At 37.3% G+C, this 17036-nt stretch overlaps 1 protein-coding gene across 1 annotated transcript in view; it reads right to left on the bottom strand.

Moving 5' to 3' along the window:
* The window catches only part of ALA3 (aminophospholipid ATPase 3), a 151550-nt gene extending 134770 nt beyond the window's left edge, over positions 1–16780 (bottom strand). Inside the window, exon 1 of the mRNA XM_089816482.1 lies at positions 16222–16780. Within this exon, the coding sequence (XP_089672608.1) occupies positions 16222–16461 (240 nt within the window). The 5' untranslated portion in view covers positions 16462–16780. The remainder of the gene's footprint in view (positions 1–16221) is intronic.
* Positions 16781–17036: the final 256 nt, after the last annotated feature.

The raw sequence follows: 17036 nt of genomic DNA, 5'->3' as shown, positions 1-17036 counted from the left end.
CAAATAATTAAAAATAATAAACTTTGCTAAGGTAGGCAGGCTCCAAAAAGGTGAAGTTTCGGCAAAAGGGGCTAATCTTTGGAAACCAATGGACTAATAAATAAAATTTATTATTAAATTATATTTTATTAACCCCTCTTGTACGTGAGTTAGGGTTATGCCCTCATTTAAGGGGATTCGAGGCATTTTGGGCTCATTCCAGAACTTGATTTTTGCTCATTTCTTTGTTGTTTGAAATGTCTCTTTACTGATTTTATATGATATTTCACGCCTCTAATCAGATTTTCAAAATCAAACAACTAATATCACAAAGATCCACCAAATTTCTCAAGAAACCCCAAATCGGGTATGCCGAAAATAGTGCCAAAAGCTTCACAGCTTCACCTATTATTAATAAATCTGAAGTGGTAATTTTTACAGAAATTTGAGTAGCATAACAGCCTATAAAATGATATTTCCAGATATGTATGACATGCACACAATAGCTCCCAAACGGAGGACAAAAACAATGCTCATCGAGCTCCCGAAAATAGCACAAAATAGCCCAGAATCACCACAAAAACTTAATAATCTATCACAAAAGTATAATCATATTCAAATACATATATTCAGCTCTATTTTAACATTCAAAAGTTTGATATACAGCAGCAACCCAAACTGATATGAAATACTCAACCAGAAACACCAAACTCTTACAAAAAAACACACCCGAAAACTCACAAATCTGCACTGTTCAGCACAAAGGCAAACTCTACATGAGTATGCACAAGGAATGGCTTCAAACTCCCGTCCTTAGCTTTCCTGGAAACCTGCAAACTCCCGTTCTTGGGTCTCCTTCTCCACAGGTTTGGCAGCCTCTGAAGAACAACAAAAAATGGAGCAAAAATCAAGTTCTGGAATGAGCCCAAAATGCCTTCAAACCCCTTAAAAGAGGGCATAACCCTAACTCATGTCCAAGAGGGGTTAATAAAATATAATTTAATAATAATTTTTATTTATTAGTCCATTGGTTTCCCAAGATTAGCCCCTTTTGCCGAAACTTCACCTTTTTGGAGCCTGCCTGCCTTAGCAAAGTTTATTATTTTTAATTATTTGAAAAGGGGACATGACAAGTCCTCCCCTCCCAAATATTGCTTGTCCTCAAGCAATGAAGGTTGGAATTCTCAAAAATATGTGCTCCTTCCCAAGTTGCATCCTCTAGTGGTAATCCTTTCCATTTGACCAAATGCTCTATGACGCTCCTGTTTCTCAATCTTTTTTCTCTTGTATCCAAAATCTCTTCTGGTATCAAAACTAATTTCCCTTCATCATCAAGAGGTGGTAATTCTGTAGATACTATGGTTTTTTGGCCTAGAACCTTTTTTAGGCAAGATACATGGAAAATATTATGGATTTTGTTATTTGGTGGGAGCTCCAATTCATAAGCTACCTCTCCTACCTTATTGATGATCTTATAAGGCCCATAGAACCTTGGCTTGAGTTTCTCTGCCCCATTCCTCTTCAAGGTGCTTTGCTTATATGGATGCAACCTAACAAATACCAAATCTCCCACCTCAAAAGATCTTTAATTACTTTTCCTATCAACATATAACTTTTGTTGGTTCTGTGCATATTGTAGATTATCCTTGAGGGACCTTATTATGTCTTGGCTTTGCTTGACGAAATCACTTGCTGCAGGGACTCTGCTATCAGAAAGTATTAGATCAACAAAAGAAAGGGCATCATAACCATAAAGAGCACGAAAAGGAGGCATACCAATAGACATGTGATGAGATGTATTGTAACAATACTCCCCTAGGCGTAACCATTTCACCCAAGCATGTTATTGATTTGAAACATAGTTCCTCAAATATCCCTCTATCCATTTATTAACTATCTCTGTTTGTCCATCTATTTGAGGGTGATAGCTAGTACTGGGAATGAGTTCAGTTCCTGCCAAATGAAAGAGCTCCTTCCAAAAAGAGCTGAGGAATCTACTGTCTTGGTCACTAACAATGTTTCTAGGCAAGCCATGTAATCTAAAAATTTCATTGAAGAACAATTCGGCCACTTGTGATGCCTTGAAATCAGATGTGATAGGAAAGAAATGTGCATACTTAGTTAGTCTATCTACCACCACATATATGCAATCCTTACCTTGAACCTTGGGCAACCTAGTGGTGAAGTCCATGGAAATACTTTCCCATTTTTGTTCAGGAATAGGAAGTGGCTACAACAACCCTGCAGAAAAATTTTGCTCACTCTTGCTTTGTTGGCATGCCATACATTCTTTAATGTGTTTAAGGACATCCTCCTTCATACCCTTCCATGAAAACCGCTCTCAAATTTGTCTGTATGTCTTGAAGTATCCCTGATGACCAGCCAAAGGTGTGTCATGAAAGGCCCTCAATATCCTCTCCTTAGTTTTTTATCCTAGCACTAAGAAGATCGTGTTCTTGTAATAAATCAATTCATCAACAACCTTTTACCTGTTATCATCCACTAACTTATCCAAAATCTTGGTGGCAAAAGAATCTTTAGCATACTCTGAAATTATGGAGACTTTCCAGTCAGCAGAGATAGATGATAAGGAACACAAAGTGGGCTTTCTTGAGAGAGCATCAGCAACCACATTATTCTTTCATTTCATGTATTCAATATCAAAATCATAAGCTTGCAATTTGCTTACCCATTTTTGTTGACGATCATTCAAATCCCTCTGATTCATGAAGAACCTGAAGCTATTATGGTCTGTCTTTACAATGAATCTCCCACATACCAAATATTGTCTAAACTTATGAAGTGCATGCATGATTGCCAACATTTCCTTATCATAGATGGAGTAACCTTTCTCTGATTGATTTAATTTTCTACTCTCAAATGCTATTGGATGTCCCCTTTGAGTTAGGACAGCCCCTATACCTTCTCCAGAAGCATCACATTCAACAACAAAAGGTAAAGAGAAATCTGGAATTGCGAGCACAGGGCATGAACTCATTACCTCCTTAAGCTTATCAAATGTTTTTTGTGCCTCTTGTGTCCAAACAAAAGCTACTTTCTTTGTCAAATCAGTCAAGGGGGCAGCAAGCTGAGAAAATCCCTTGGCAAATCTCCTATAATAGCTACACAACCCGAAGAAACCTCTCAACTGTGTAAGATTAGTGGGTGGAGGCCAATCCAAAATTGCCTGAATTTTTTGTTGATCAACCTGTACTCCTTTAGAACTTATAATATGTCCCAAATATAGGATCTCTGTCAAACCAAACTCACATTTAGATAGCTTAGCATAGAAGGATTGCTGCTCCAAGATTCCCAAAACAGTGTCTATGTGCTTTAGATGCTCTTCCCATGTTTTACAGTAAATCAAGATATTATCAAAAAATACCAAAACAAATTTTCGAAGATGCTGGCTGAATACCTTATTCATACAAGATTGGAATGTTGCAGGTGCATTAGTGAGGCCAAATGGCATAACAAGAAATTCAAAGTGCCCAAAGTGACATCTGAAAGCAGTCTTTTCCACATCTTCACTCCTCATTCGGATTTGATGGTACCCTGATCTTAAGTCAATTTTTGAGAAGTATACAGCACCATATAACTCATCAATGAGTTCATCTATGCGTGGTATGGGATACCTATTTTTTATGGTCTTCTTGTTTAGAGCCCTGTAGTTTATACACATTCTCATTGTACCATCCTTTTTCTTGACAAGTACCACAGATGATGCAAATGGACTAGAGCTAGGCCTTATGAATCCCATGTCCAGGAGTTCTTTAATAGTTTTTTCAATTTCTTCCTTATAACCTCTTGGATGGTGGTATGGGGTTGTTATAATTGGTTTGGCACCCTGTTCTAACTCTATAACATGCTCAAAACCTCTGTCTGGTGGTAATCCTGGAGGCAAGTCATTGAAAACTATACTATGCTTATCAAGAATATTTTGAATTTCAAAATGGAAATTACCTTGATTCTTTGGAGAGTTTGTTGGATGGATTATGACTCCTGCTGCCCATGCTACTTGTCCTCTTCGAAAAGTCCTCTCCATCCTCTTTGCAGAGACCGCCTTAGGTGCTCCATTCGATAAACCTCTCAATATGACTTCTTTCCCATTGAAATGAAATTTAAACTCCATAGTTTGATGGTTCATGTAATAGCCTCCAATAGAGTGCAACCACTGAACACCCAATACAAGATCTATCTCCCCAATACCAACCACATAGAAGTCATCACATAACTCATAATCTCCTAAGGTCATCTTGAGTTGTTTCACCACCCGTGTGCAAGGCATAGTGAATCCATCAGCTACAGTAACATTGAATCCCTCAAAATCTTCTGCTTTAAGCCCTCTTTTCATGACAAATCCCTCATCAATAAAATTGTGAGTTGCCCCACTATCAAGAAGAATTGTCAACCTTTGCCCTGCTAGTACCCCTCGAATTCGAAAGGGATGGTATCTTGGGACTCTTGATAATGCTGCTAAAGTGTCATCCTTGCTGATTTCTTTTTCTTTCTCTTCTTCTACCTCCTCCTTAGTGTCATGAAATTCCTCATGCTCATCTGAATCAGATTCTGAAGCAATTTCAATATAGTGCACTTGACCTTTCTCCAAACATCTGTGTCCCGGAACCCATGGTTCTCTACTAGTAAAACAAAGCTTTTTCCTTCGTAATTCACTCCTAGTCTCTTCATCTACCTTCTTTTTTGCCACATTTATCACATCTTTTGGTGGTAGTGTTGAGAAAGTCTTTTTTTTTAAATTTCCCTTATGTTGCCAAAGATTTGGGGGTTTTTGATTAGTGACTGATTTCATAGGCACGCAAGTTTCAAGTTGCAAGCTTCTTTTGATAGCTTCCTGTAAGGTTGAGGGTGAGAAAGCCTTAACCAAACCCTTAACAAAATCTTCTAAACCATCAAGAAAAAGATAAACAATCCTCTTTTCACTCATATCAGGTACCATAACAGCCACTTTTTGAAACTCTTCTATATACTCATTAACTGATTTGGTTTGCTTCAACTTTGACAATTCTTTAAAGTACTCTTCATCATCCTTGAGGTCAAATCTATCTATCACTCTTTGACTGAAATCATCAAATGTAGTTACCTAATCATGACTTTGAGTAGTCATTCCATGATACCACCAATCATATGCTGCATCTTCCAAGTGTAGACTTGCAAATTGAACAGCATCACTCTCCTTCATGGGGTTAAGTGTGAAGAAAGTCTGTAATTTTTGTAGCCATACTCTAGCTGAAATTTTATTTGTTCCATCAAAAGTAGGTGCTGTAAACTTGCTTATTTTATTTTTGAGCTCTCTTCCACTTATGTCATGCTCCCTCCTGTTCTCTTTCTTGGGCATCAAAGTGTTCATCATATCCACATATTCTCTAAAAGGAACCGAACTACGAAAGTCATCATCTAAGCCATTGTAAGTAGCTCTTAATGTAATCAAGTGACCTGTAACCTCTTCCACAGGATTAATGGCTGGATTTAGTACTGGTGGCTCATCTGCAGGCAAGAAAATAGTTTTGGTTGATTTAGATGGTGTAGATTTCAGATTTCTTGACTCCTCTGAAGTGCTCCCTTTCTCATTAATAGATGCAACTCCTTGTAGTTTTTCTGTCAATATTCGCAAAGCCTCTCTAGTTTCTGCCAAACTATCCACTGTTTGCTTCTGAGTATTTTGGATGTCTTAGAAGAATTTCTTTGCTATCTCATCTGGATCAGCCATACTTTTCCCTTCCTTGGATTTTGTACTTTTACTTTCAACTGGAGGTTTGATCAAAATTTCTTTATTCTTTTCTCGCTTCAAATATCTTTTTTCTCTTTCACTTAGTTGCATGCGACCATAAATTTTGACATGCAACTAACTGATTAGAAGCAACATGCAACCATAAATTATAACATGCAAAATCTGAGTAGTTGTCAAAACTGACATGCAAGATATAGGTAGTTGTCAAAACTGACATGCAAGATCTGGGTAGTTGTCAAAATTGACATGCAAACTTCTACAAACCCTCAGGCTGGCAAGATCATGGCTCTGATACCACTGAAATGTCCCTTTACTGATTTTATATGATATTTCACGCCTCTAATCAGATTTTCAAAATCAAACAACTAATATCACAAAGATCCACCAAATTTCTCAAGAAACCCCAAATCGGGTATGCCGAAAATAGTGCCAAAAGCTTAACAGCTTCACCTATTATTAATAAATCTGAAGTGGTAATTTTTACAGAAATTTGAGCAACATAACAGCCTATAAAATGATATTTCCAGATCTGTATAACATGCACACAATAGCTCCCAAACGGAGGACAAAAACAATGCTCATCGGGCTCCCGAAAATAGCACAAAATAGCTCGGAATCACCACAAAAATTTAATAATCTACCACAGAAGTATAATCATATTGAAATACATATATTCAGCTCTATTTTAACATTCAAAAGTCTGATATACAGCAGCAACCCAAACTAATATGAAATACTCAACCGGAAACACCAAACTCTTACAAAAAAACACACCGAAAACTCAAAAATTTGCACTGTTCAGCACAAAGGAAAACTCTGCATGAGTATGCACATGGAATGGCTTCAAACTCCCGTCCTTAGCCTTCTTGAAAACCTGCAAACTCCTGTTCTTGGGTCTCCTTCTCCACAGGTTTGGCAGCCTCTGAAGAACAACAAAGAAATAAGCAAAAATCAAGTTCTTGAATGAGCCCAAAATGCCTCCAAACCCCTTAAAAGAGGGCATAACCCTAACTCATGTCCAAGAGGGGTTAATAAAATATAATTTAATAATAATTTTTATTTATTAGTCCATTGGTTTCCAAAGATTAACCCCTTTTGCCGAAACTTCACCTTTTTGGAGGCTGTGTGCCTTAGCAAAGTTTATTATTTTTAATTATTTGAAAAGGGGACATGACATTGTTCTTCAGAGGCTGCCAAACCTATGGAGAAGTAGACACAAGAATGGGAGTTTGCAAGTTTCCAGGAAGGCTAAGGACGGGAGTTTGAAGTCATTCCATGTGCATACTCATACAGAGTTTGCCTTTGTGCTGAACAGTGCAGATTTGTGAATTTTCGGATGTGATTTTTGTAAGAGTTTGGTGTTTTCGATTGAGTATTTCATATCAGTTTGGGTTGTTGTTGTATTTCAGAATTTAAGATGTTAAAATAGAGCTGAATAAATGTATTGGGACATGGTTCAACTTCTGAGATAGTTTATTAGTGTTTTTTTGGTGTTTCCGAGCATTTTTGTGTTATTTCGAGAGCCCGATGAGCATAGTTTTTGTCCTACGTTTGTGAGATGTTGTGTAGATACTATACAGATCTGGAAATGTCATTTTGTAAGCCGTTATGCTGCTGAAATTTCTGTAAAAATGTTCATTTTCAGATTTATTAATAATATGTGAAGTTGTGAAGTTTTTGGCACTATTTCAGACATACCCGATTTGGGGTTTATTGAGAAATCGGTGGATCTTTGTAATATAGGTTGTTTGATTTTGAAAATCTGATTAAAGGCTTGAAATATCATAGGAAATCAGTAAAAAGGGACATTTCAGTGGTATCAGAGCTATGATCTTGCCAGCCTAAGGGTTTGTAGAAGTTTGCATGTCAGTTTTGACAACTACCCAAATCTTGCATGTCAAAATTTATGGTTGCATGCTACTTCTAATCATTTGCATGATTAGTTCTTGGTGAATTTGGTAGTTGCATGTTGCTTCTAATCAGCTGCATGTCAAAATTTATGGTCGCATGCAACTAAGTGAAAGAGAAAAAAGATATTTGCAGCGAGAAAAGAATAAAGAAATTTTGATCAAACCTCCAATTCAAAGTAAAAGTACAAAATCCAAGGAAGGGAAAAGTATGGCTGATTCAGATGAGATGGCAAAGAAATTCTTCCAAGACATCCAAAATACTCAGAAGTAAACAGTGGATAGTTTGGCAGAAACTAAAGAGGCTTTGCGAATATTGACAGAAAAACTACAAGGAGTTGCATCTATTAATGAGAAAGGGAGCACTTCAGAGGAGCCAAGAAATCTGAAATCCACACCCTCTAAATCAACCAAAACTATTTTCTTGCATGCAAATGAGCCACCCGTACCAAATCCAGCCATCAATCACGTGGAAGAGGTTACAGGTAACTTGATTGCATTAAGAGCTACTTACAATGGCTTAGATCATGACTTTCATAGTTCGGTTCCTTTTAGAGAATATGTGGATATGATGAACACTTTGATGCCCAAGAAAGAGAACAGGAGGGAGCATGACATAAGTGGAAGAGAACTCAAAAATAAAATAAGCAAGTTTACAGCACCTACTTTTGATGGAACAAATAAAATTTCAGCTAGAGTATGGCTACAAAAATTACAGACTTTCTTCACACTTAACCCCATGAAGGAGAGTGATGCTGTTCAATTTGCAAGTCTACACTTGGAAGATGCAGCATATGATTGGTGGTATCATGGAATGACTACTCAAAGTCATGATTAGGTAACTACATTTGATGATTTCAGTCAAAGAGTGATAGATAGATTTGACCTCAAGGATGATGAAGAGTACTTTAAAGAATTGTCAAAGTTGAAGCAAACCAAATCAGTTAATGAGTATATAGAAGAGTTTCAAAAAGTGGCTGTTATGGTACCTGATATGAGTGAAAAGAGGATTGTTTATCTTTTTCTTGATGGTTTAAAAGATTTTGTTAAGGGTTTGGTTAAGGCTTTCTCACCCTCAACCTTACAGGAAGCTATCAAAAGAAGCTTGCAACTTGAAACTTGCGTGCCTATGAAATCAGTCACTAATCAAAAACCCCCAAATCTTTGGCAACATAAGGGAAATTTAAAAAAAAAGACTTTCTCAACACTACCACCAAAAGATGTGATAAATGTGGCAAAAAAGAAGGTAGATGAAGAGACTAGGAGTGAATTACGAAAGAAAAAGCTTTGTTTTACTAGTAGAGAACCATGGGTTCCGGGACACAGATGTTTGGAGAAAGGTCAAGTGCACTATATTGAAATTGCTTCAGAATCTGATTCAGATGAGCATGAGGAATTTCATGACACTAAGGAGGAGGTAGAAGAAGAGAAAGAAAAGGAAATCAGCAAGGATGGCACTTTAGCAGCATTATCAGGAGTCCCAAGATACCATCCCTTTCGAATTCGAGGGGTACTAGCAAGGCAAAGGTTGACAGTTCTTCTTGATAGTGGGGCAACTCACAATTTTATTGATGAGGGATTTGTCATGAAAAGAGGGCTTAAAGCAGAAGATTTTGAAGGATTCAATGTTACTGTAGCTGATGGATTCACTATGCCTTGCACACGGGTGGTGAAACAACTCAAGATGACCTTAGGAGATTATGAGTTATGTGATGACTTCTATGTGGTTGGTACTGGGGAGACAGATCTTGTATTGGGTGTTCAATGGTTGCACTCTATTGGAGGCTATTACATGAACCATCAAACTATAGAGTTTAAATTTCATTCCAATGGGAAAGAAGTCATATTGAGAGGCTTATCGAATGGAGCACCTAAGGCGGTCTCTGCAAAGAGGATGGAGAGAAATTTTCAAAGAGGACAAGTAGCATGGGCAGCAGGAGTCATAATCCATCCAACAAACTCTCCAAAGAAACAAGGTAATTTCCATTTTGAAATTCAAAATATTCTTGATAAGCATAGTATAGTTTTCAATGACTTGCCTCCAGGATTACCACCAGATAAAGGTTTTGAGCATGTTATAGAGTTAGAACAAGGTGCCAAACCAGTTATAACAACCCCATATCGCCATCCAAAAGGTTATAAGGAAGAAATTGAAAAAACTATTAAAGAACTCCTGGACATGGGATTCATAAGGCCTAGCTCTAGTCCATTTGCATCATCGGTGGTACTTGTCAAGAAAAAGGATGGTACAATGAGAATGTGTATAGACTACAGGGCTCTAAACAAGAAGACCATAAAAAATAGGTATCTCATACCACGCATAGATGAACTCATTGATGAGTTACATGGTGCTGTATACTTCTCAAAAATTGACTTAAGATCAGGGTACCATCAAATCCGAATGAGGAGTGAAGATGTGGAAAAGACTGCTTTCAGATGTCACTATGGGCACTTTGAATTTCTTGTTATGCCATTTGGCCTCACTAATGCACCTGCAACATTCCAATCTTATATGAATAAGGTATTCAGCCAGCATCTTCGAAAATTTGTTTTGGTATTTTTTGATGATATCTTGATTTACAGTAACATGGGAAGAGCATCTAAAGCACATAGACAATGTTTTGGGAATCTTGGAGCAGCAATCCTTCTATGCTAAGCTATCTAAATGTGAGTTTGGTTTGACAGAGATCCTATATTTGGGACATATTATAAGTTCTAAAGGAGTACAGGTTGATCAACAAAAAATCCAGGCAATTTTGGATTGGCCTCCACCCACTAATCTTACACAGTTGAGAGGTTTCTTCGGGTTGTGTAGCTACTATAGGAGATTTGCCAAGGGATTTTCTCAGCTTGCTGCCCCCTTGACTGATTTGACAAAGAAAGGAGCTTTTGTTTGGACAGAAAAGGCACAAAAAACATTTGATAAGCTTAAAGAGGTAATGAGTTCATGCCCTGTGCTTGCAATTCCAGATTTCTCTTTACCTTTTGTTGTTGAATGTGATGCTTCTGGAGAAGGTATAGGGGCTGTCCTAACTCAAAGGGGACATCCAATAGCATTTGAGAGTAGAAAATTAAATCAATCAGAGAAAGGTTACTCCATCTATGATAAGGAAATGTTGGCAATCATGCATGCACTTCATAAGTTTAGACAATATTTGGTATGTGGGAGATTCATTGTAAAGACAAACCATAATAGCCTCAGGTTTTTCTTGAACCAAAGGGATTTGAAACGACCTACAAGCCAGAAAAAAGAACACACAAATAGCACCAAAAAAATCAGACAGACGTAGCTCTCATGTCAAACATGCAAAAAGCCACAAACTAGAACTAAAATCACCTTCACAAGGTTGTGTTAAAATTCCTTGAAAATCTTCTGAAAAGGTTTCCAACTTTCAAATTAAAAACCCATAGCTTTTATTAAAAAAAACATCCAACAACTTCTAGAAAAGAATTATGGGTAAAACCAAGTTTTTCAAACAAAAAAGTTGCCAAAAAAATCACATGATTTTGTTTTTAAAATCGGGCATAAACTTCTAGAAATTTCAAGGAAACTTTTCCAGGAAATTAAACCACGAATTTTATTGAGAAAAATCATCAAAAACCAAAATCCTATCTGATACCATGAAATAATGATTGAATGTTTGTTTCATACGAAGGAGAGGAATACTCCTTATATAAACAAATGCAAAAGATCATTCCATAATGAAAACAATTGAGAAACAAAGACAAAAATGGAAGTTAATAAAATTGTAAATCACCAAATAGAAAGTTACTATGTAAAATGCTTAACTGACTAAACGACCATTGTAAGCTAAATATTACAATATTACTTTAATGTTGTTAGTATTCTATACTAGTTTTATTGTTAGCAGTTGTTAGGATCATCAGCCTTTCATTGGGATCTTGATCTAGCATGAAAGCTAGTTAAGGTCACTAAGTTGTTAAAGCATCCTAAGGAGTCAATCTTGTAAAGCTCTGAGAGTTATTGTTGCAAGAGGATCTTGCAATTGTAGAGAGTGTATCATCTTATATTGGAAACACTTCAATTTAATGATGGTTTAGCACCTATTTAATGCGGTATCATCATTTATTGGCATCTCTCCCCCTTTCTTCTCTTTTCTTTTCATCCTCCTAAGCAGAATTAAGGTAGGACCTAATAGAACCTCTTTAATGCTCCTATTTTCATGGTGTAAAGCTCTAGGTAGGATCTAACCACCTAGGTTCTCCCTTTCCTTCATCCAATCACTCAGAATCTATTTTCCACAACATATCAGTCATACCAGAAAACTTGCACCTGATTTCTGAGATCTAGAACCTGTTTCTGGACCCTGAGGGAATTCTATGGGTTTTGGGCCCTGGTTAGCAAGGATGTAGTGCGTCCCTGTTGAGCCAATCAAGGACACAGTGCGTCCCAAGTTAGACACAATGTGTCCCTAGTTATACCCTATTTTGGGTCTGCTTCTCGGGTCATGTATCCAAATTGATCTGGGGTGTTAATTTCAAGGTATAATCAACTTGAGAGAGAAAGTTTATTCCAAGCCCTTTATAAACCCATCCATTTGCCTTAGTTTGCATCCACAAGTCATACCAAGCATTCGCACTTAAGCACTCAAGTCTTCAAGCATTCAACTGTTTAAGCATTCGAGTCATTCTCTAGTACATTCAAAGGAGATCCTTTTGCAAGCCATTAGAGAGGAAATCTCTTACATCCATACTTCTTCTACATTCATGTCCTCTTGATACATTCAATTGGTGAACTGAGCACATCACATCCGATTTCAGAAATCATACTATTGCAAGGTGAATTCATGCATTTACTTTACGTTTCAGACTTTCAGTATTTCAATTCAAAGTTAATTCCTAAATTGGGGTCTGACCCCCCATCAACAAAACAAATACTCCTTTACTTCACAAGTTGCAAATCACGAAAAGGCAAACAAATTGCAAATTCAGATACCCTTTCATGGAACTTCAGAAGTATGAAATCAGATTCAGATTCGAGCACTACTGATTAGGGTCGTATTTCTTCTCTACCTAGGGAAAAGTCATCCCTACTAAGAAAAGTCAAATCTGCCAAACAGTCGAATGATTTCTAGGTTTTGTAGATCTTGCAACTTCCAATCCAAATAAACAAGAATCAACAGTCTCAGAAGATCATTTGATAGCCCATTTTCAGGTTTGTATTTTGTAAGGTGAGTTTCCTTTCCTTCTCTATTCCAATACACATTTCCATTTCCTTACACTTAACTATTACATCAAACATCTACTTAATTGCACTTCCTAGCTCTTGCTACATTAGGGTTTTAAGGACTCTTGCATCCTTTCTGTAATTCTCTAACCATGAGGGTTTGCTTGCATTAGTGCTCCTTCAACACTTGGTTGGCACTAGTCTTCTTAGATCTAGTTACAGTTGGAATTGAAAAGATCAATCTCCTTAACTTCCCTTTGAGGTACAACATTAATCAACCCCTTAAATGTGAAGTAGTTGAGCCCTTTTATGATTGCTTCACATTTCACCTTGTCTAGAAAATTGAAGTGGAAGTCATGGCTATTAGAAATATACCAAATTTTTAGTGAAATGTTGATATAGCTGAAATGTAAGAGTAATAGTAACTATTTTGGAAGTAGTGAAGGCAGCAAAAAGAAGAGGTGTTTGTTGAAAATATGAGTGAAGTCAAAGAATAGACAAAGGAAAGGAAAACAACATAAATGAACAATTCTTAAGGGTAATGTCACACATAGGAAATAGGCCACAAATGAATATTGTATGTTGTGTCAACGTACAATGCTTATTGTTATGTTTGATAATATTAGTTATCTGTAAATGCATTAGTTGACATCAATATATTAATTGTCTGTTGGTTGTCACCCTCGGGTAGTTTTAAGTGTCGATTGGTTGACGAATGTGTCTCTCTTGGCAATCATCAAGTCCTTCAAATATGTTCTATACTACCAAGGAAAGTAGCCAATGTATTGTAATCCTTGGCCAACCATCTCTAGCCTTCTTTGCAATGAATTGATGACTTAATAAAGATGTATGTTACTCCAATATTTAGTACACACTATCATCTATATTATTATTTCATGTTGTAATTTACCAAGTATAGCAATGAACACTTGGCATAGTTAGCTTAAAAGAAATTAAATCATTGCGTGAATCATGCCCTCTAATCCAAATAAAGGTGAAAAGAGGCCATAGTGGTCAAGAACAAGTAATTGGACAAACTTTAAGGATTATACAACAAAGGGAGTAACGGAGAAGATTACGAGAAGCATTTGAGAAAAATCCCATCGAACAATTCCCAATTTGGAAACCTTCCATAAAGTCAACATCAGATGAAGAGTACGAAGAAGGAAATCTTGAATTGACAGATATACTGCACAACAATGAGAATCTATCCATTTGAGGAAAGCCCATAAGGGGAGAATCCCAATCAAAGACCCTCGGATGAAGGTAGTACAAGACCAAGTCAGAGCTTTGTATCCAAGGGATTGGGGACACTGGAGGTGGATGCGTAGAGGAGGTGTGCATGGTAGAGAGTGTGAGGAAAGCACCAAAATGTACTGGTTAGGAAAGTTCGCACAAGTCCAACACACAAGGGAGTAAGCAAGCAACTCCTTCAACAAGTTTGAAAGGGGATCAGCAAAAATTGTCAAAGTTCATAGGAAAAGAACCGCAAGATATTACGAGGCACTAGAAGACATCCAATACTATCTGGGTCGCAAGCGATTAGGTTGACATGGACTATTGACTAAGAGTATCTCCACAAAACACTCACAGGTACAACCATCGAGTACTTTGCGTCTTAGGATGCGCTCACAAGGGCATACAAAGCCAAGTTTAAATTGCTATGGGACGACATGAGATTGTCACTGAAATTTATAATATCAAACTAAAAAATTAATTGTGCACTTTTCTAAATGAATTACAAGCACATGTAAAGGCAATTACAAGAGCTTCAAACTAAAGCAAAATAAGAACTACATCTTCTAAAAATAGACGCCTAAAATAAACTAATAAATTAAAAAAAACCTAGGAGAACATTGATAAAACTAAGAATAGCGAACTAAAATAATGAAATATTCTAATACCCTCCCTTGATGGTCATTCCATCAACTACCTGACCAACATGACAAAATTTGCTTACCAAAAAGCATAACAGGTTTACTCCTCTTTAGAACGCTCTACAACATGAGCTTGTCGTTGCTCTCTGTACAACCTTTGGATATGACCAAGCCTCCCACAGTAGTGACAGGTAATATTCTTCTTGGAAACTTCCTCGAACGTGTGCTATCCTTTCTGCTATAGACACACCTTTGCCTTCATATATGGCAGTAAATGCTTGTGTCATACTAACCAACCATGCCATTGTTGTTGTCAAACTATTGTCCTCATTTCAAGTCAACATTAGTCAAGGTAATGTTGAGTGTCTTGATAAAGTGTTCATAGGAGCATGGTAGACTCTTCAACATAAACACCACCATGTCCTCCCCTGTCTTGTGACCAATGGCCTCCAATTGATCGTGTATATCCTTGGTCTTCATAAGATGCTGTTACAGGGACACCTTCTCATCCATCATGATTGAAAACAGTTTGTTCTAGAGAAAGAATGATGTACTATTATCTGAGCTTTCATGACGATCCTTCAAATATTTCCAGATTTCTGCAGAGGTTTCATGAAGATCCCTCAAAGTTACAAAAAAGGAGGAGCAAGAGGGTGAAGGAGCGAGAGGGTAATATCATGTCCCCAAAAAAGCCACATCCCCAGCAAACACTGTCATTAATTAAAGTCTTTTTTCTTCTAATGTCCTTCAAAAAGATATTTAATTGAAAAAAGCTGTCATAAATCTTAACCTTGTAAAATTGGTTAGCTGCCACGATATGGAGCACAATCTCAAGAAAAAAATTAATTTGCTATATGTTCCCTCTTCTGAGGCTTTGACCAAATTATTGAAGTGACTATACAAATCCAGCGCTTTCAGGTAGAAAGGGCAGTTTCAATATATATATCTATATATATATACATATATATATATATATATATCATGATTAAATAAAAACTCTTGTCTTCTTAGAAGTTTCAACAAAACTGCACAGACTATCGTAGCTCACGAACTCCTTAGTGCAGTTGATCAAGATATAGCCGTTGTTTTGCCGTCTGAGCACTTCTGTTAACATTAAGAATTATAAACTTCGATATAGGTCCTGAATTTGTAAATCCAGTTGGGCCGCCCAGATATACAACACACTTTCAAAAACATATATCATAGTTCCCTATCATTTTTTTACTTATAAGATCTTCCTATAAAAAAATTCGAGTAAAAAAGCTATCATGTCAATCCGGTTCATCAGCCCCAAAATCCGGCACAGTTTTAAAAATATGTATACCATAACTAGCTACAATTCTCGTCTTCTAGGGTCCTTTTATAAATTAATTCAAGTGAAAGAACTATAATGTAAATCCGGTTCATCGACCCTATACAGAGGACGATTTCATTACAACCATAAAAATTCGCGTAATTTTTAGTTGCGCAAGGGCTTTGACTAAATTTTTTGAATTGAGAAAAGGCGTCATAAATTCTAACCTTGTAAATCTGATTTTGCTCGCGATCGTTGCAGACAATGAAGCGATGAGCCGGATGCTGAGGCTGAACGGGGCTGTGGCGCAAGTCACTGAAAGAGACGTGACGAAAGCGACGATGCAGAACCTCATCGTCCCCTTGCTCCTGCGCATCCTCCATTTCCATGTCCATTTCTTTGTCCTGCTTATCCAGCCTCACCCGCCCCAAGCGAGACGGCCGCCTCGAATTGTTCCAACCCCTCATTGTTCCACGCTCTGAATCCCCACAGCTCCAAACAAAAGATCAAAGCCTCCCCCTCAATATGTGCTCATTTCAAACCCTTGCTTGGCTCCGAGTACGGATTTCTGAAGCGACAAGAATCTATACGCTTAAGAACGGATTTCAAACAAGAAATGGAATGGCTTGAGATCTATCGGAAGCTGACGCCATCGCTTGAATCGCCCGGCTCCGAGGCTCGTTGTTATTTTCGCTTTCCAGTTTAAGTTTCCTCGGGTTTTTCGTTTATGTTTGCTCTTGGCCGAGTCGCCGGCCAGTGGGTATGGTTCGTTGCGTTTTCAGTCGTAAAACGAAATTATAAAATGCTTAGAGTCAACGGAAATAGATGGGTTTCGCTAAGCTTATGTGGAAGTAGCGTTAATGAATTATAGGGTCGCTTTGCCGTTAGGCAGTTGCAAATATTTCAAAAAAAAACATGAATACAAAATATATATACATATTTGAAATTTTTGTGCGAGGTCGCGTATTTATGAGATTATATGGAACATGTTAGGAATTTATTTGGGATTCGTTTCATTTAGGCTAATTTCATGCACCTATAG

The sequence above is a fragment of the Cupressus sempervirens genome, chromosome 1 (genome assembly GCF_028749045.1).
Source record: "Cupressus sempervirens isolate cs-2001-9-10 chromosome 1, ASM2874904v1, whole genome shotgun sequence".
Taxonomy (NCBI): Eukaryota; Viridiplantae; Streptophyta; class Pinopsida; order Cupressales; family Cupressaceae; genus Cupressus; species Cupressus sempervirens.
The sequence above is the reverse complement of the archived record's forward strand: the minus strand, read 5'-3'. Positions and strand labels throughout refer to the sequence as shown.